Source organism: Mastomys coucha, unplaced genomic scaffold (genome assembly GCF_008632895.1).
Source record: "Mastomys coucha isolate ucsf_1 unplaced genomic scaffold, UCSF_Mcou_1 pScaffold18, whole genome shotgun sequence".
Taxonomy (NCBI): Eukaryota; Metazoa; Chordata; class Mammalia; order Rodentia; family Muridae; genus Mastomys; species Mastomys coucha.
Window position 1 is genome coordinate 60,204,016 of NW_022196900.1, and position 19,681 is coordinate 60,223,696.

Consider the following 19,681-nt stretch of genomic DNA (forward strand, 5'->3'; position numbering starts at 1 on the left):
TAACTGTGTATACAAATATGTCTCTATACAGCAATAAGATTCCCTACAGGGTGTCCAAAACTATCTATTGACTCAAAGACTTTTCTATAGAAAAAAAATGCAGAAACCCAGCTCTTCTTCATCCATTTTGTTGTTGTTGTTTTTTAATCTATAGTGGTAGGCTTCTCATCATCCCCTCCCTTCTCCCTCACTTCTACTCCTACCCCAAACACATACACACACACATACACACACACACACACACATACACACACACACACCACCCTGTGTCTATGTCACTGTATGAGTACCTGCTCAAGCTTAATGTCGGGACATCTTCCTCAGTCATTCCTCCTCTCTATTTTTTGTGATAGAGTCTCCTACTGAGCTTAGAGCTTGTCCTCTTGACCAGGCTGGCTAACTGTAAAGCTCCCAAGATCTACCCGCACTGGCCGGCCCTGGGACTTAGTTATACATTAGCACACGGAGCTTTTTTTTTTTTTTTTTTTTTTTTTTTTTTTTTTTTTTTTTTTTTTGGTTTTTTGAGACAGGGTTTCTCTGTATAGCCCTGGCTGTCCTGGAGCTCACCCTGTAGACCAGGCTGGCCTCGAACTCAGAAATCCACCTGCCTCTGCCTCCCAAGTGCTGGGATTAAAGGCGTGCGCCACCACGCCCGGCTCACACGGAGCTTTTAAGTGTTACCTTTGAAATCCATTTTACCCGTTGAGCCAGTCCACTTTGGGGATGGTCTTCTCATTGAGTTACAGTTGCTTCTCACTTACCAAATTTGGAATCGTGGTTTGAATTTCAATCACAAGTTGTCTTCAGACCAGTGAAAGGAATGCACACATAGGTGTGTATTGGTGCTTCTTCTTGTTTACCTTCCTCATTATGCCATCAGCCTTTGTTTACCTACCTGTTAATTCAGGTGATCCAGCCATTCCTCCTGGCACCCTTGTGAAGTTGGTACTGGTGTCTGTCCCATTTTCTAAACACTTCTCCATATGTACATATGAAGAGGTTACGACCTTTGCCTACATGGCCCTAACATTAAGCAAGCAGTAGCATTTTGGAGCACTGTATGGTCTCTACATCCATAACTTTGCTCTGCTACACTGACAAGCTTTCAAAATCACAATGTGTTTGGCAGTAGTTGGGGTCTGGCAAGTCACTTTGCATGTCTGCAGAGACTTAAGAGACCTCCACCTTAAAGCCAAGCCCCCCAAAGTGTGGCTTCTGTTAATAGCCCTGTATAACCGAGGAAAGGATAAACTGAATCCTCGTCTCAGAAGTTGGGGGGGGGGGTTCCTTTTAGACTGGTTTAAATGAACACAGCATGAGCGCCTGGAGGAAATTGTCGCCTTTCATCTGGTAAATGTATCAGGAGTGTGTTTGCACTGGAGAAGTGAAGCCTTGCTGTCCAGAAATCGAGGGATGGAAGGGAGCAGGAATTAGCAAGATGAAAGCCAGGAAATGTATCACATGGGAAAGGCACAGGACATGGGGCCAGGCAGGTCCTCTGGGTGGGGACATTCGGGGAAAACGGAACAGAGAACCACACAGCTACCTCCAAGCAGGATCTGAATGTAACCTCGGTTCGCGTGTTTTTGTTTAGACACAGACATGGTCATCATTTACCTGTCAGCGGGTATCACATCAAAGGACTCCTCGGAAGAAGATAAAAAGGCGACCCTCCGAGTCATCAACGAAGAAAATGGCTTTCTGAACAACTCCGTAATGATTCTTACCTACGCCCTCATGAATGGTAGGCACTGTTTGGAGATCTCCTTTCAGATGAAAGTTCCCTCTAAGCAGGAGCTGCTTAAAGAAAAGGGACGCGTGCCCTGGCTTTCATGCAGCTGCCGGTGGGCGAGCGAGCACTAGTAGCTCTCTTGTCCCCAGTGCTGGGATGCATGGTAGGTCAGGACATCTCTTTCTCACCTTGGCTCTGCCTAGCCAGCCACTGGTTCCTGACTCTCCTCTACTTCTACAGTCTGGCAGAGTTTTGCATCTCTCCTTTTTTCAGTTCTCCCTCAAGTCTGTCATCAGAGGTGTTGCTACTGCAGGGAGGTTGATACCCACTCCAATCCCTTTGCATTGCAGAAAGCCATAGCACTGGCCTAGATTTGTTCTGTTCCCAAGCATATCAATATCCTAATTCCCTGAAGCTTCTTCCAGCATCCTCAGGTGTCCAATACAGATAGCGAGGACCTGCCTTGCAGGCCTTTGTGTACAGCAAACCCTGGAAGCATGCTAGCTTCACTGTTGAATGTTGGTAAGCGGGTATAGAAACTCCACCTTATCTGAGACTCACCTGACCTTTAGTGTGTGGACAATACTGCTCTGCACCTCTGTGTGATACAGTGTCCCTACACCTATTAATATGTAGCTTTTTCCTCAGTGCATTTTTTCCCTCAGGGTCTCAGTCCCAGTGCTTGGGTATTGTCTTCCCTCATGGCTAAGAGACAAAGTTTGCTGCATCCTGTAGCCCATTCCACTTAGGAGCTCTGTGCACCCCGCCCCCGCCCCCCCACTGGGTTAGGGACAATGATCATCTGTTTGCTAAGCTAAGGATTAATATGGAGAATGCCCCCAAAATGCCAATTCTAGCTATTGTCCTTAGCTTCTCACTCAGACCCTCTTAGGAAGGACCCAGGAATCTGTTATTCTGGAGAGATTCTGGGCTTACTGCCTTATGAACCACCCTGGGAGACCCTGGTCCATCATCCATCCACCACAGGCACTGAACATCTACCATCAGTGGGTTGACGGCAAGGCTCTCCATTTCCTTAGGTTTCAATTTTTTTGTTTTCCCAGGCAACATCTCATTATATAGCCAAGGCTAGCCTCAGACTTGAGGTCCTGCTTCAGCCTTCTAAATGCTGGGATTGTAGGTGTGTGCCAGCTTGAGGCCTCTCATGACCTAGGGATAGTATTAAAAATAAGAGTATTAAAAATAACTTTGAACATATAAAAAAAAATCTATGTTTGAAGTTAGCAAAGAGGGGCTGGCGACACAGCTCAGAGGTCAAGAGCGACTGTGCTTCTTACAGAGGACCCAAGTTCTGATCCAGCACCAACATTAGCTAGCTCACCACCACCTGTGACTCAAGCTCTTTTGGCTTACGCACACAGGCACCTACAAATGCATATATGAATATAAATGAATATCTATGACTATATAAATGCATATATGAATGAATAAGTTAAAATTTTTAAGTTACCATAGAGTCTGATGGCTAAGAGATCCTGGGGAGGGAGTGGCCGATGATGTTTTCAGTCACACACAGCATAGCTGGCACAGAAGGGCACCTCGGCCATCTGGGGTCCATCTCCTTCAACACTGCCACAGCACACATCCTTCTGAGACACATGGCTTCTACTGTGTAGCAGTGGGTACTCAGCCTCCTGCTTGTGTCCTTCCTCTGTGGGCAGAGGGTGTCCTCGCTCCCTGTCCCTTCACTTTTCCACAAGGATGAACCTCGCATCCATGAGGTGTCTTGCTGTGTGCATTGTGTTCTGAACATAAGAGCTAGCCAGCCAGGATAGATGAGGACAATCTCTTTTTCTTAGCACTTACCTTTCAGGGACATTTCAGGTTGCCCACTGCTCTGTTCTGCTTCTTTCTCTCATGAGTGAGGAGGCGGGTAATTAAAATTCCCCAAGACTCTGTGGTGCTCACATATGCCTGTCTTCACAAAGCTCTCTCTCATTGGGCAAAAGGGCAGGTGAATTAAAGGCAGGAGAGGAGGGAGAAAACCCACAGGAAGTAATTGCTTCTTGTGTGTGTCAGGTGCTGAGTAAAAGTCCCTGGTGTCACCTGTCTGGGCACCAATCCTTCTATCAGAGTCGTGGATACATTTGCCGAATCCCTGGCAGTTCCACACTTTAAGACATATGATAACCTCCATTTTCCCATCCTTATCTCTTCAGCTTCTCAGTTTTGTCTCACCAGACACATCCTGACACTGCTAACTCATCTCTGACTGCCATTCCCTGGAACAGAAGACGCTTGCCCTTACTGGGTCTTCCAGGAGCTCAGATAGTGAAGCAGGGCCACCTTGAGATGTTAAAAGACCGTGTGTGTGTGTGTGTGTGTGTGTGTGTGTGTGTGTGTGCATGTGCACGTATGTGCATGCGTGCGTGTGTGTGTGAGTGCGTGTGTGTATAAGTATATATGACTGTGTGTGCATGGGTGCGTGCGTGGGTGCGTGCATGCGTGCGTGCGTGCGTGCGTGCGTGCGTGTGTGTGTGTGTGTGTGTGTGTGTGTGTGTGTGTGTGTGTATGTGTAACCATTTTCCTCACCCTGGTCTTCCTAAGGCTTTTGATGTCATATAGGTGAAAGTTTGAAAAGGCTGGATTTTTCTGAGGGATTTAGATGTAGACACAATGGTCAGAGTTATTGGAACAATACGAAAAAGAAAGTTTACAACTCAGAGAAAGCTTAGTCATCAAGCTCTTGGGGAAAGCTGACAGTTTAGCAGTTGTGGTATAGAAGTCTCTGGGTGTGGTGGTGCGTGCCTTTCATCCCAGCACTCGAGAGGCAGAGGCAGGTGAATCTTTGTGAGTTCGAGGCCAGCCTGGTCTACAAATTGAGTCCTTGAGTCTGGGATAGCCAGAGCTTGTTAGACAGAGAAACGGTCCCAAGAAAAATAAAAATCTCTGGAAGCTGTTGGTTCTTGGTGGAATAGCTAGACAGCGTACCCAGGGTTGATGTTGATGGGCAAGCCTGCAGTTTGGAATGGAAGCTGGAACATTCTGATGTCTCTGTGTCTGTCATCATCTCTCACTTTACTTCATAAAACTTGACTTTGGGCATTTTTAGTTTGTGAGCCCACAGCAGAGAGGATTCTGAGAAAGGTGGGTTCTAGCATGCCTGTCTTGGTGGATTTATAGTCCAGTGTATTTACTAGTCTGCCATGGAACATCCAAAAAATGCCAGTGTCAATAAACTAACCCTGCATTCCACACTGCTCTGCTGAGCCTAACAAATGTGGTCACGGGTTAACATTTGAGAGCTAGACAATGTTGAGGGAAGGAAATATATCTATTGCCTGGACCCCTTCATCATGTCACCTCTGAGTGTCTCCTGAGATGTGGTCAAAAGTCAGTCATGTCTCTTACTCTAAAACAGACCCCTCACCCATCTTAGCTTTTGCTAAGCAAGGGACTGATCATCTGATTCTCAAATGACTTATCCCAAGAATTTTATTTCTTTCCTTCAGCACTGAAGAAGCGGCATGAAATTCAATTTTATCTGGATATAATGTCTTAAAACAGAAGTAAGCAGGTCAGAGTGGCATGTGTCTCTAATCCCAGCAGCACTCAGGAGGCGGAGGCCGAGACCTCTCTGAGTTGGAAGCCAGGATTGTCTGCATAGCAAACTTTAGGCCAGCCATAGTTACACAGTAAAGACCTTGTCTCATAAAAAAAGGAATAATGATAGATGATACATTAAATTTAACAAAAATAGAGTCGGGCAGTGGTGGCGCATGCCTTTGATCCCAGCACTTGGGAGGCAGAGGCAGGTGGATTTCTGAGTTTGAGGCTAGCCTGGTCTACAGAGTGAGTTCCAGGACAGCCAGGGCTACAAAGAGAAACCCTGTCTCAACAAACAAACAAACAAAATAAACAAAAACAAAACACACACACACACAAAAACAAAATAGAAATGAACTCTTGATGTTAGAGTCTTGCTTCATAGGGGGAAAGCTAATAGTATATGTGTCTAGTGATCTTTGAAATTTTCAGGTTCTTCAAAGGATTGAATAGCTCAGTTTGCTGTTGAAATCTTCAAGACTGTGAGACAAAATCTTTTGGAAGTGCAGTGGTAGTCTCACTAACAACTGAAAGCACTTGAACTTGTTTACAGTGGTGTACCCATGTGAGATCAGTTACTAATCCTTTTGACTGTATGCCAACAATAGCAAACTAAAAAAAGGGGGGGTTTATTAAATTTCTTTTTGTGCTATGGAGTACAGATGTTGTAGAACAATACATCCTACTATGCTTAAGTCTTTTTACAAAGTTTTCAGTACCCTGTAAATATAAAAAATATACATTAAATAAATCAAATTTAGTATTATCCTAACAATATCAAGCATAAAGACATTTGTAATTAAAATGAGCTTGAAGAGGAGGGTTTAGAAGCCTTGCTAAATGCAGACCATAATTCTTTCATTTGGTTTCCTGGGTTTTTGGCAAGGGGTTTTACAGGCGAAGACGTAAGGAACAAAATGGCAGAGTTCTTAAGAACTCTCCAAAGTTCATCCACTCCTTTAAATTAAATGCAGACCTGTTACTATTACTTTTGCTTTCAGATAATAAGTGCAGCAAGGAATTTAAATCTTACAACTGAATGTTTAGGAAGAGCACATCCTTCGCTTCCCATGTGCTTTTCATCACAGCCTTTTGAAGAATCCCTCTGTGCTCTTGACCGTTTGAAGCAATTCTGGCTTTTGGCTTACAGTGGGAACTGGTATCATCCTGGGTCTATATCATCCTTATAGAGACCACTTGGATGCTGCAAGTCTTCTTCTATTTGTTTTGAGTTCTTGTTCTGTGCTGTTTTGGTTTTGTTTTCATTTGTTTAAGACGGGGTCTTACTATATAGCACTGGCTGAACTCACTAAGTAGACTCGACTGCCCACCCCTACCCCAGGCATCTCACTCAGTGCAAGACCTCATTTGTATCCATAGTGGCAAACTGCTGCCTGGAGATAACCAAGCTTTTCCCTTCTTTTTGACTGTAGACGGGGTGACTGGTTTGAAGGAGTTGGCGTTCCTCAGGGATCTCGCTGAACAGAACTCTGGGAAGTATGGAATCCCTGACCGGACAGCTTTGCCTGTGATTAAGGGAAGCATGATGGTCCTGAACCAGCTGAGCAACCTGGAGACCACAGTCGGCAGGTTCTACACTAACCTTCCCAATCGGATGATTGACGAGGCTGTCTTCAGCCTCCCCTTCTCTGACGAGATGGGAGACGGTAAGTCTAGAGAAAATATCCCACTGTGTGGAAGAGGAAAGGAATGCACAAACAGAGAAGGTGTCCCTCCCTGCTCAGTCCCTCAGGTACATGTCTGCCACCTAACCTGCTGTGCTCTAAGGCATAAACCCAGTGCTCTTTCCTTCTTTCTCCAGCCTCAGAAGATGTAATGGTATAGTTTGTGAGGCAGCTTCGTGAGGAAAGGCCCATAGTCATGTGGCTTCAACTAATGACTTTGTATCACAGTGTACTTGGAAACATAAAGATTGGCCCCGGCTGTGTTCTTGGATCTCACACTTAAGTCCTTGACTCATTAATTCTCCATTCTGTCAGTTACTAAGGGAATAAGAAATCTGTGAATTTTTTTAGAATTCATATACCTTGATGAATATTAATGAATAGAAGATGTCCTAAGATGTCTACCTACATATAGACATTCATCAACCACTAGTGGTTGCCATACCACCCAACTATAATCACTGCTCGTTTGCCTTGGCTGTTGCCATCACCATCATCCTGATGCTCAAAGTATCCAGAACAGAATGTTGAGCAAACACTTTAACTGTCATACGATTCAGTCACCTGACCTAGGAAATGGGAATCCTCTCTCTCAATGTAGTTGTGAATAGTAATTACAGTAATATATATAAAGTGTCTATACAAATGCCTGGCCAATGGTAGGTTAGTTCTCAAGATAATAGAATCCTTTTTTAAATCTTCATTTTAGCTTTTAATGTTTCTTAAATGTTTAAATATTTATATGTAGATGTATTTGGCTCACATGTGTGTTTAAAGCATGTGTGTCCTGGAACTAGAGTGATAAACTCTTGTGAATCGATATATGGGTGCTGGGAACCTGAGTCATCTCTCCAGCACCATCTCCTCCTCCTCCATTTCCTCCTCCTCTTATTCCTTCTTCTCCTCCTCTTCTTCAATTAGGTTGAGACAGGATTTCTCTGTGTAATCCCCTGGCTATCCTGGAAGTCACTCTGTAGACCAGGCTGGCCTCAAACTCAGAGATCCACCTGCCTCTGCCTCCCCAGTACCAGGATTAAAGGCGTATGCCACCACGCCCATGATGAAGAAGGTTTTGTTAAAAGAGGCATCTAATTACTCACCCGACAAAAGACATCCCAAACTGAGGTCCTATTTTCCTGTTAACTGGGAACCCTCATAGATGCAGTTGTTGGCATCGCAAGAGAACTCACTTAAAAGGCAGCGAGGATACGGAAATGTTTTCTAGAAACTTTGAGTTGTTGTGTTCTGTGCATATGTATGTGTGCATGTATGTACAGTATACTCACTTGAGTGTGCCATGCATGCACCAAAAATGGAGGTGTGTATTAAATACCTTCTTCCTCAGTTGCTCGATACCTTTTTACTCAGTCTCTCACTGAACCTAGAGTTGACCAGTGATGTGTAGACTGGAGGGCCAGCAGGCTCCAGAATCAGCCATGCCAGCACATGCCATGGCACTCGGCTTCTTTACATGCTTGCTGAGGACCCACATTTAGGTCCTCATGCTCATAGGTCCAGTGCATTGCTGCCTGAGCCTTCTCCCCAGACCAACATATTCCTTTTATAAAAAGAGGCATAACAGCTGTTGTTCTCATCTTCTCCTTTCTTAATGGGTCCACAGATGTGTTGAGTTGAGGAAGTCCTGTCTTCAGCCAAGGCGATTTCTCTCGGTAGTGATCGTCCTGTGATTTAAAGGGATGTGTCTTAATCTAAATCTATCAGTGCCAGCCAAGTGCCGTACCTCACAGTGAGGGGAAACGTATGTAACCCTGTCATTAAGTTTTTGCTGATAAGAGACTGATCAAGAAGTCCTATTAATACTGTGTGAGAGGAATAAAGACAGATGTAGAAATGCCATGCTTAGGAACCCAGCAGAGTTAGAGGTAGTGTGGGGCCCTTCCTAAAATTTATACCTTAAGTGAGAAAGTTGAGTCGCCTGTTTGTTGATGTTTTCTAACTTTTAGTCTGCAGGTCTCATTTCACGAATCCTGTACAGTGGATTTCAGTCATTGGTTGACACATCTGTTGAATTTCCATGCCAGGATGTCATTTCTATCATGCTTTTCTATTCCTACAATTTATTAGGTGACACACCCTCTGGCTCCATGGCTTGAGAATTTGAATGCAGAGAAATCGACATAGATGCTAACTCAGAAGCCACTGTAAATTAAATATCATTTGATGAATCGTTATCTGTGTGTAGAGGCGCACTATGTGTATATATTTGCTGAACATGTATTTCTTTAAAACAAAACTTACTATATGTTTGAGGTTCAAGTAGAGGGCAGTGTTTAGAGATTTTGTGAGTGTGAATAGCTCAACGTACTTTCTTTTTTCACATTAGGGTCAAGTTCCTTTTGTCCAGAGGCTGGGGAAATGACCCAGTAAGGAGCTTATCTGAGCCTAGATCCCCTAAAGCCCATGTAAAATGCCAGGAATGTGGAGTCAACGTCTATAACCCTGGTGCTGACTTGAGTAGAGATAGGCAGACCACAGGGGCTCCCTGGCCAGCTAGTTTAGCTGAATCAGTAAGTTCCAGATTCCCAGATTCAGTCAGAGACCCTGCCTCTCATTTGAGAAAGACACCTGGCACTGACCTTTGACATCTGAGCCAGTGCCACACATATACAAACACAAACATGTACATACATACACAGACATAGGCACATACAAATCAATTAATTGGTAATTAGTTAATTTAATACAAAGAGTCTCCTGTCCAAGCTGATAATGAAAATAAGTTTGAGGCCCATTTTTCAGTTCTTTTTGTCATAGCTAGAAGAGGTTGGACTGCCTGCATCTCGGCTGTGGAGCACCGCTGTTATACTTTTCTGGTCTATGAAAATGATTTTAGTCTTAGACAGAAGCCCTGAGAGATGTGACCTACAATGGGACCTTTGTCTCTATATTGGTTCTCAAAACACTGCATATGCCATACATAGCCATCCATCCAGGGAGACCTACACACAAACCTCCTGCAGGATGTGCAGTTACCACTGTCATCAATATCTGTTGTTTTCCAGTAGAGGATAAAGAAACATTTTAAATGAGAACTAAATAGAGGGCACTTTGAAGGTTAGGCGAGGCCTCCTACCCCATATGGATTGAATATTCACCCAACTTTTTCAGGAATGTGTCTTGTTCTGCTAAGGGATGCCTTTGCTTGGTCTCTACAACCACACCAATTCAACATACCTAGAGTCTCGTCAGCATCGGCAGTTCTCTATTTGGATGTCCATTCTTTGTAGACCTGTTTTTAAGAGTGTCCAAATCCTTCCCCAAGGTGTTCTACAAGGGAACCTGCCACCAGGTATAGGAAACGACAAGGCAGAGAAAAGCATGCCATTTTTATGTTTTGAGATTTACTTAGAGCTGACAGGTTGCAGCATGGTTTGAGATCGGAGAGATTGCCTTGTCTCGGCTTTGGGAAAACGTGTCTGTATCCATGGAGGTGGTGGCAGGATTTTCCCTGCCTTACAGCAGAGGCAGGAGAGTCTGGTGCTCAGCAGGCTTCTTAGAGCCGTAGCATCCCTATTCCACACCTTTCTCCCTGTGGAGTTTCCTCTTGTCTGTCTTTCCCTTTCCGTTTACCCTGTTGCCTCCTGTGTCGTGTGGGAGAAGTATAATCTGTATATTTTGAAAAATTGCTTTCAAAAGAGGAGTATGAGAGAACAGGTCCCTGAGACTGGGGCTGCCTAAACCTACAGTATTCACTGTCTGGCCCTTCACACTGCAGTGTGGGAACTGGCCTCTAGGGCTAGAAAGGCATTCCTATGGAAATTTAATTTTCCTTCTACTACTCAAGAGTTCTGTGTGCTCAGTACCTGTATCTTTCTAACTTTGCCTCTCTCTGTCTTGGGGTTTTTGAAAAGATACATTAATGAGCTGTCATGACTGTATCTTTTATGAGTCCCTATTTTAGTTCTGCATCCCTAGAAATCAATAAAGTGGTTCCTTTGCTCTGTGTTCTGTGAGTATCGGCGAGGGATCTTGTGCTGAGTGTCACGTGTCTAATCCAGTACAACTGCAATGCAACTCAAATTGTTTTCAGACTCCTTATTTAGAGTGTATTGGTGTACGGCTGAATGTCACTGCTTTACCCCATGTATTTGGCACTGCAATATTTTCTATTGATTTTAAGTAGCATGACTTACATAGGAAAGTAAGGGGGAGTCACCCATATTTAAACTAACTGCAATATTTGAACTGCCAAAGGACCTTCTTCTCTTCCTTTGCACCACTTTCTAGGCAGTCTGCAAGGGCAATGCTTAGGGCCTGGACCACAGAAAACTTTTTCCAGGAGAACCTGCAACCAGTGTTAGTAACCTTCATGATTCACAAGAGCCCAGCTCCAACCTGTGTCCAGAGTTCCTGTGCCGTTCTTTGATTTTCTTTTTAACCCCCAGGTTTGATAATGACTGTGAGTAAACCCTGTTACTTTGGAAACCTCCTCCTGGGAATCGTAGGCGTGGACGTGAATCTCGCCTACATCCTTGAAGATGTGACGTACTACCAAGACTCTTTAGCTTCCTATACTTTTCTCATAGACGACAAAGGTAATTTACAAAGAGTTCATCATAAGAAATAACACTTCTATTTGCAACTTAAAGAAAACAGCCTGTGGATAATCTTGTATTAATAAGTAAAGTGGAATAAAGAGAGTTCTCAAAGAGCCCGTCACCAGGACCGCTCTGGCAGTGGAAATGGATCATAGAGATGTCAAGTGAATTCACAAACCATGAGGTCCTGCTATGCTGGGTTGTGAGATTGTTGGTTTTTAGAACATCAAGAAGTTAGTTAGACCTGGGGATGAATAATGCATAGAACAAGGTTTAGGTGGTTTTTGGTTAGTATTCTTATCTTTAAATTCCATAGCAGGAAGGCTTATATATAACAGATTATTACATTCAATAAAATGAAAACTAGAAAGACAAATACCCCCTAAGTACCCTCAATTAGAGAAATGTTCAGTAATCTAAGACCTCTTTCAACGCTTCAGGAGATTTATGAGAGCTCACATAAAACAGGGTGAGTTTTATTGGACTGCTAAAGTACACACATGGGTTCTAAGCACTGGCAGCCCTCGCAGATGGTCCCCAGTTCTATCCAGTGATGGGCACGTTTGTTAAAGCCAACATCTTCCTACATTGTCCTTATAACGCATCTCGTTCTGTGATTTCAGGGTATACACTTATGCATCCATCTCTCACCAGGCCATACTTACTGTCAGAGCCTCCCCTTCATACTGACATCATACATTATGAAAACATCCCCAAGTTTGAATTGGTTCGGCAAAACATCCTAAGGTAAGAATTGATGAGGGGTGCAGTATTTCATGTTTTCTTAGAAGGGGACCCATTGAAGTCATGTGTGTTTGCCACAGGATGCAAGGCAAGTATAGAAATTATCTTGTTACCATGGTTTTCTGAGTGATTTTTTTTTTTTAAATAATCATAGGAACCAAGGGCTGAGGCGCTGTCTCAGTGGGTGAAGGTGCTTGCAATGTAGGTTTGGCAATCCAGAAACTACATAAAAGTAGAACAAAAGAATCTACTCCACATGGTCATTCTCTAAACTATACACTTGTACCATGTCACATACAGACACATGTACACACATGTTGCTAACACATATACAATAATACTAAATAAAATTAGATTAGAAAACAGGACTTTAAAGAAGAGCAGCCAGATTCTGGATGTAACAGAGAAAGTCTCTCAAACTTGTTTAGAGACAATGTCCCATCAATCAAAGTTTACACTTACATTGAGTTGAATTGTAAAATAAGGTATGTGTTAGCTCATTTCTGGAAAGTCTGCTGTTTAGCCCAAACTGAAATGTATTAACAAAATAAAAAGTTGAGATGAGGACCAATAAATAGCTTATCAGCCTAGTGTCCCACAGCACTTTACGCAGCACTCTCTCTTAAAATAAAAACAGATTGGATGTTTTCCAACTGTGATATGTTATTTTGGCAGACAGTAATCTATGGAGAAATGAGTCTCTACACCCATTGGTTGAAAATTAATAAGTGAGCGATTTGAGACAAGTCGGTCTCTGGAAAGAATTAGCACTGGGGGGCAGGGTAGAGGCAGAGGAGGGCTTTTAATGCGGGGTTGACATAATGCTTTTACAAAATTGAAAAATCACGCATCGCATCATTCAAAAGTGATGAGTTTCAATGCTGTTCAGGAGCAGGCGGTGCCCATTGGCTCACAGCTTCTTCCTTGTCTTTAATTAAGAGCTTAATTCTCTCTCATGCTCGAGGCATTCAGTTCTCTTTTTCCACACAGCCTCCCTCTCGGCAGCCAGATCATCACTGTCCCTGTGAACTCGTCCCTGTCTTGGCACATCAACAAGCTGAGGGAGACTGGAAAGGAGGCCTACAATGTGAGCTATGCCTGGAAGATGGTGAGTGAGAGGAAGTTGTGTGGGTTCCACAGGCCTTGAAGTCCAGCTCAGCGCTCTTCTCACAGGAAAAGTGGAGAATGTGGGTCAGCCTATGTGACTAACTAGATTTAGAGAGATGGAGAAAGAAGATATTCCACAGATGGTTTATATTTTTTTTCCTTTCTTGTTTAGAAAACCGGTAATTGTTCATGACAAAGAGATCAAATCATATGAAAGGATATAAAAGGAAAAAAATAAGATCCTCTTCTTCCCACCCTTGACCCATTTCCCATCATAACCACTTCAATCCAGTTTTCAGGATTTTTTTTCCTGCACAGACAAGTGTCTATGTACATATGCATGAGGTTCACTAGTGGCTATATGGATTTATGTAGCTAGACCAAAGCTCTTTAAGTGTTTTTTTTTTTTAAAGAAAAATATTACAGTTACTTCTTTGTACATGTGTGGGCACATGGAGGCCAAAGAACGAACTTGTGATAGTTGGTTCTCTGCTTCTACCAGGATAGACCTCAGGGCATCACAGCAGGACTGAACCACCTGCTGAGCCACCTGCAGGCTTTTTTTTTTTTTTTAAGATTTATTTATTTTATGTATATGAGTACATTTGTAGCTGTCTATAGACACACCAGAAGAGGGCATCACATCTCATTACAGATGCAATATTATTTGGAGATCCAAGGTTCTATAACCAGCATAAGCAAGGATGTTCATTTTATCCTCAAATTTTAATTACTGAACTTTAATAATGCAGTCATGCTTTCTATTAACCTCCATGAGCTGGGTCAGTCACTTTCCCTGGCTGCTTAATGCAGTCACAGGGCAGGGTAAGCAGAGAAGTGTGGCTTGATGCCAACATACTACGACATACGATGGTTTAGTCTAAGTAGAAATATATATAAATATATAAAATGATTAAAGTTAAGGTATAGTGAATCCCTAAAGTGTAACTGAGCTCTTCCTTCCAGTACTGCAGTTGACTGTCAGTTACACGTTTGTGTGGCTGACAGCACAGTAGGCTACTTTATCCCAGTGGCACCAGGCATCATGAGCACTGCATTACATTGTGATCTCACAGTGGCATCAGGACAGCCATTGTTGGTGTATGTCAGTGATTGGTTTTTGATTCTTGGGAAGACATTTTCCTAGTTGAATTTTATTCAAATACCTATTTCTAAGACAAAGTGGATCTGAAAGTACACGGAGTTTAAATACTGTTGACTGAGCTGTAGTACCTGCCTATCACCAACAGAAATGCTGACCCAGGTAGAATGGGCAAGAGTACGGTGTGCTTCCTGTGAGTTTAAACAAGTGAAAGTGTTCACCTCCAACCTGGGGAAGAGACAGTGTTTGTAGGGGACAAAATAAGTATGCTGGGTTCTGTAATGACTGGCCCTGAGCCCTTCCCTTAGTGAGGATTCACAACTGGTTAACAACAGTCAACTCCCAGAGCACTTTCATAAAACCAATAATGCTTTTTATTTTTCCTCTTATGGCTTAGAGGATGTACCTAGGGGCCATGGGCAAATGAGTCAAGCACTCTATCACTGAGCCATACCCCAGGTTACTCTTGTGCATTTACACCCAGAGTAGAAATTCACTCTGCACTCTCCCTGTATTGTCACACACGCGCACACACACACACACACACACACATGCACAAGCTTGCACACTCACACACACATGTCCATTAACCCATCTAAGCCTGACAAACTAGGGTCACAGATACCAATGGACTCCTTTTCTCTTCATTCACTTAGCTGTAGGATATTGTGTTACCCACAAGGTCCCTGACACAGAAAGGAAAACAGAAAATATCTTCTGTATATCCTGATAGCCTTCATGCATTGGCACCTCCCCAGTGAGAAGACACAGACATCAGAAAATAAATAATATATACAGTTTTCTGTGTTAGGAATCCATTACTCATTTATTAATTTTTTTTTTTACAGGTACAAGACACTTCCTTCATTCTGTGTATTGTGGTGATACAACCAGAAATACCCGTCAAGCAATTGAAAAACCTCAACACTGTACCCAGTAGCAAGCTCCTGTACCACCGGCTGGATCTTCTGGGCCAGCCGAGTGCTTGTCTCCACTTCAAGCAGCTGGCAACACTAGGTGACGCTCACAGGCTCCTCAGCTCCCTTCATCCTCTTACTCATTCAGATCAGAAGAATTCATTCTAAACATCTGTTTGAATCCTGCTCCCTGCCTGTCCACCCCCACCCCAAATACTAAATGTTTGTAGTTCTAGAAATTGCAAATCCACCAGGTATGATGGTTTCCACCTGCAGTGCTGGTACTAATTAGCCTGGAGTGGCAGCTCACTGTGGGCTGAAGGCCAGTGTGGACTATGTATTGAGTTTACAGAAACAAAATTAATACTCCACCATGCAGTAGCTCACCCTAGCTTTTTGCCTTATCTAATGCTAAATCTGCACCCATCATCAAGGTTTCTTCCCTACCTTCCCACCCCACCCCATCCTACCCTACCCCCACACTCACCTGGCCCTGTTCCCTACCCTTTTCCTCTCAACTTGAGCTTTTAGATTCTGCCTCAAGTGAGAGAGCATGTCATATTTTTCTTTCTCTGCCTGGCTTATTTCATTTAACACAACTATCTCCAGTTTTATACAGGACTTCACTAGTCTATGGCCACATAGTATTTCATTGTATTTCTGTACCACATTTTCTTCCTTCTTAGTTTTTTGACACCTCTGTTGTTTTCATGTGGGGTTATTATCAATAGCGACACATTGAGCATGGGGTTACCAAATGTATGGTCCAACATTCCTTTAGATAACCGGGTGGAACTGCTGACCAACATGATAGCTCTAGTTTAAATTTCTAGAGGAGCCTCTATAGTATCTTCCATTGTACTAACTTATTTACCTGCTGGCCAAAGGTATACAGGCTTCCCTTTTTTCCACATCTTCATAAAAAGCATTATCTTTAGCATTATCTCTATAACATTCTTTCTGGGGTCAGGTGATTCTGCACTGTAGGTGTGATTTGTATTCCCTGTTGTTTAGAGAGAACGAGTGGTCTATCTATTCCCATTTGCCAAGCTGATATTTAAGTCATACACACTTGGTTGGTCTGGCATGTCAGGTACAGAAGAGGGTTGTATAGCCTGTGTAGTCAATATACTAAAGGATGCCCGCTGTTTAGATAAACAGCTGCCTTCCTTTTTCCCTGTTGAAAACATTTATACTTCAAAAAAATTCATGATCGCACTACACAGCAAGCAGACAGTCAAGGGACAGAGGTTAGGAGATCAAGGATGGAGTCTCCATTTTCAGGGTTCCAAATGTGAACAGTGGAACTTGACTTCCTCCTAAATTCATTTCTACAAAGTTCTTTCCAGGTACAAGACCAAAACTCCAGGCCAGGCTAAGTGATCTTTTCTGTGGCATACTTCAAAAATGTCAACAATTTAGAGAAAGGCTGTGATGTTAGTCAAAGAAGGCTGGATCTTACATTTCTTTGTTTGTTTGTCTGTTTTAATTTGGGCTCTGGGGTTTCTATGTCTGTTGTAGATAAAAGAAAACATAATTATTTCACATTTTAGTTAAATGGTTTACAGAAAAGCTAATGTAAGACTTTTAACTTCTGAGCCAATAAACTGTGCATTACTGCTGACAGAGAAGAGGCACTGCCCTGAGACTGGGGGGCAGAGGGCAAGTTGGAGCCCCTGGCGAGAAAGAAGTAACAGCCCACCTACTTAAATTGCATTTGCATATTTCCTCATAGCTACACTGTCCAATATGTTAACTACTGGCTTGATTCGGTTTGATTTGGTGGGGTTTTTTGTCCACCATATAAAAACTAACCAGGTGTGGCTAGCCTGGTCTACAAAGAAAGTTCCAGGCCAGCCCAGTGCTGCACAGTGCGATCAGTTTCAAAAAATTAAATTAAATAAGAAGTATGGTAAAGTTGAACAATAAAAACTTAGACATTTTAGTTTCACGCTATGATTAATTGCAAGGTTTTTGTCTCAGATAGGAAACTAGTTTCCATGTTAGAGATAGTACTTAGGGATATACAGAAAGGATGCTCTATAAGCTTTGTTTTGTGCCACATTTGCATGCCACCTGTGATGATAATTTTTTAATTTGGTTTTTGCATTGGTGCCAACATTTCAGCTCTCTTCTTTCTGAATCACAGTACCGATGTGAATTCTAATAGGTGTCGCTGGCTCGTGCTCCTCTGCAGGCACCAGTAAAGCACCATTCAGCATCACTCTGGAGAATTTCTATTGTTATTTTCCCCACTTTGCTAATGCTTGCCCACATTTCATGGCCAGGAAATGGCAGATTCAGCTTCTGTCCACTCTGGCTCCGTGTTTGTGCTGCACCCTCTTTCCTAGCAAATACACAGCTTGCCTGTCTACAGCACTCAGGATTTCTGCTTCCAGCATTTCTGCCTCTTTGGGCCCATCCCCACCCTGCTTCACTCATAGGACCATAAGCTCCCTGAAGGGAGAGAATGTGGCTTTTTTTTTTCCTTCCCTTCTTCTTTGCTCCCATTGTCAAGCTCTTTGTGTCCTGGTGGAAGGCATTTAAGCCACCGTAGCAGACATGTTGGCAGAGCCTAAGTGATGGCTTTTGTTTGGGCCCCAGATGAAGTCTCTGTGTTCTGAGACCTGCTTTGTTGGGGTCTCTTTCAGAAAGTCCAACCGTCATGCTGTCTGCTGGCAGCTTTTCCTCCCCCTATGAGCACCTCAGCCAGCCAGAGACCAAGCGCATGGTGGAGCATTACACGGCCTATCTCAGTGACAACACTCGCCTCATTGCTAACCCGGGGCTCAAAGTACGTACTGGCACAGGATACATCTCTGGGGCCCCTTTCCACCAGCCTAGGGGGTGGGGGGTGGGGGTGCTGCCAATGAAACTTTGAAGTATCCAACCCTGCTTGCATCTGAACCTCTGTAGTCAGGAGGCAAAAAGGCAGAGTGTGTGCCCTGGGGGAGTCTAGTCAGCTGTGACCCTTTTGATGGATTAAGAAGCCAGTAGGCCACATGAAGAATCTACTTCAAGTCTCATATGCACTGGGGGGTTTCCAAGTAGGGGGTGCGATAAAGAGACCAGAGAAAATTTCCCACTCTATTGTTCCCATAGTAAAGAAGTGTTCTGCTGTCTGTTGAGATAAATATGATATTCAGGCACCAAAAAGGGAGAGTGCTCTGTGTGTCTAATGATTCACCGTAGGAATTTTCTTAAACTGAGACAGGCCGGCTAGATGAACAACTGAGTAGTCACACCTCCCCTGACTGTATTCCGTGAACCTTTGTTATCATCAAGTTTGGCTGCATCCATCTGCTCTGGAAAGGTTTTGAAGTAGTAATTGGGCTTGGCTTCTCTGAGAGAGAACCTTGGGGAGCCCTGCCAGCGGCCTACACTCTTTTCATGTGAGCTTTTTTTAAAGGGGCCCTGCAATGTCGTCCTTTGTTTCTTAGTTCTCTGTCAGAAACGAAGTAATGGCGACCAGCCACGTCACAGATGAATGGATGACACAAATGGAAATGAGCAGCCTGAACACGTACATTGTCCGCCGTTACATAGCAACACCCAATGGCGTCCTCAGAATTTATCCTGGTTCCCTCATGGACAAAGCATTTGATCCCACTAGGAGACAGTGGTGAGTCTTGGGGGGCTTCAGTTCCCAGTCTCTCCTAACGTCCAGAGAGCCATGATGAGTACATAGAGTAATGGGTAGCCATGGGAGATAACACTTTCAAAGGGGTAAAATTCATTTTCAGTATTTTTTTAATACTATTAGATTTGTGGGTTATGTTTTGATTGCAGTGCCTCTATCTCACCATTGAAATTTTGAGGCCAAACTGCTTTACATTTCTCTATTTTGACTCCTAAGGGCTTGCTTGAGTCTACCTTATGACTAGAGGGTCATCTTGAACTGGAACACTCAGTCTTACTCCATGTAGTTATGGCATGAAATGGCACAGCTCATATATGACCTCTGGGAAATGAACACATTAAACTGAGGAATATTCTTTTACTTCTGGACTTTATATATTAGAACAGAAAGTCTCATTTTCTCAACTCTTTATGTTGATACTATCATCAGACATAAAAGGTGAGAATCTTGGTGGGTCTGTAGCTCAGTGGTAGAGCACTTGCCTAGCATGGGTAAGCCATGAGTTCAAACCCCAGCTCTTTAAAAAGAAGTAAGGAGCTAGAGAGATGGCTTAGTAGTTATTAGCCATCTTTTGCAAAGGACCTAGGTTCAATTCCCAGTCCCACCCACATTGTGGCTCCCAATCATC

The 19,681-nt window shown here is 43.3% G+C and overlaps 1 protein-coding gene across 1 annotated transcript in view; it reads left to right on the top strand.

Annotated features, from left to right (window-relative positions):
• Positions 1-19,681, top strand: part of Cachd1 (cache domain containing 1) — a 224,674-nt gene that overhangs the window by 175,189 nt on the left and 29,804 nt on the right. Inside the window, exons 8-15 of the mRNA XM_031377946.1 lie at positions 1,595-1,744; positions 6,733-6,966; positions 11,391-11,540; positions 12,167-12,290; positions 13,278-13,395; positions 15,345-15,513; positions 18,065-18,207; positions 18,854-19,035. Of these exons, the coding sequence (XP_031233806.1) occupies positions 1,595-1,744; positions 6,733-6,966; positions 11,391-11,540; positions 12,167-12,290; positions 13,278-13,395; positions 15,345-15,513; positions 18,065-18,207; positions 18,854-19,035 (1,270 nt within the window). The remainder of the gene's footprint in view (positions 1-1,594; positions 1,745-6,732; positions 6,967-11,390; positions 11,541-12,166; positions 12,291-13,277; positions 13,396-15,344; positions 15,514-18,064; positions 18,208-18,853; positions 19,036-19,681) is intronic.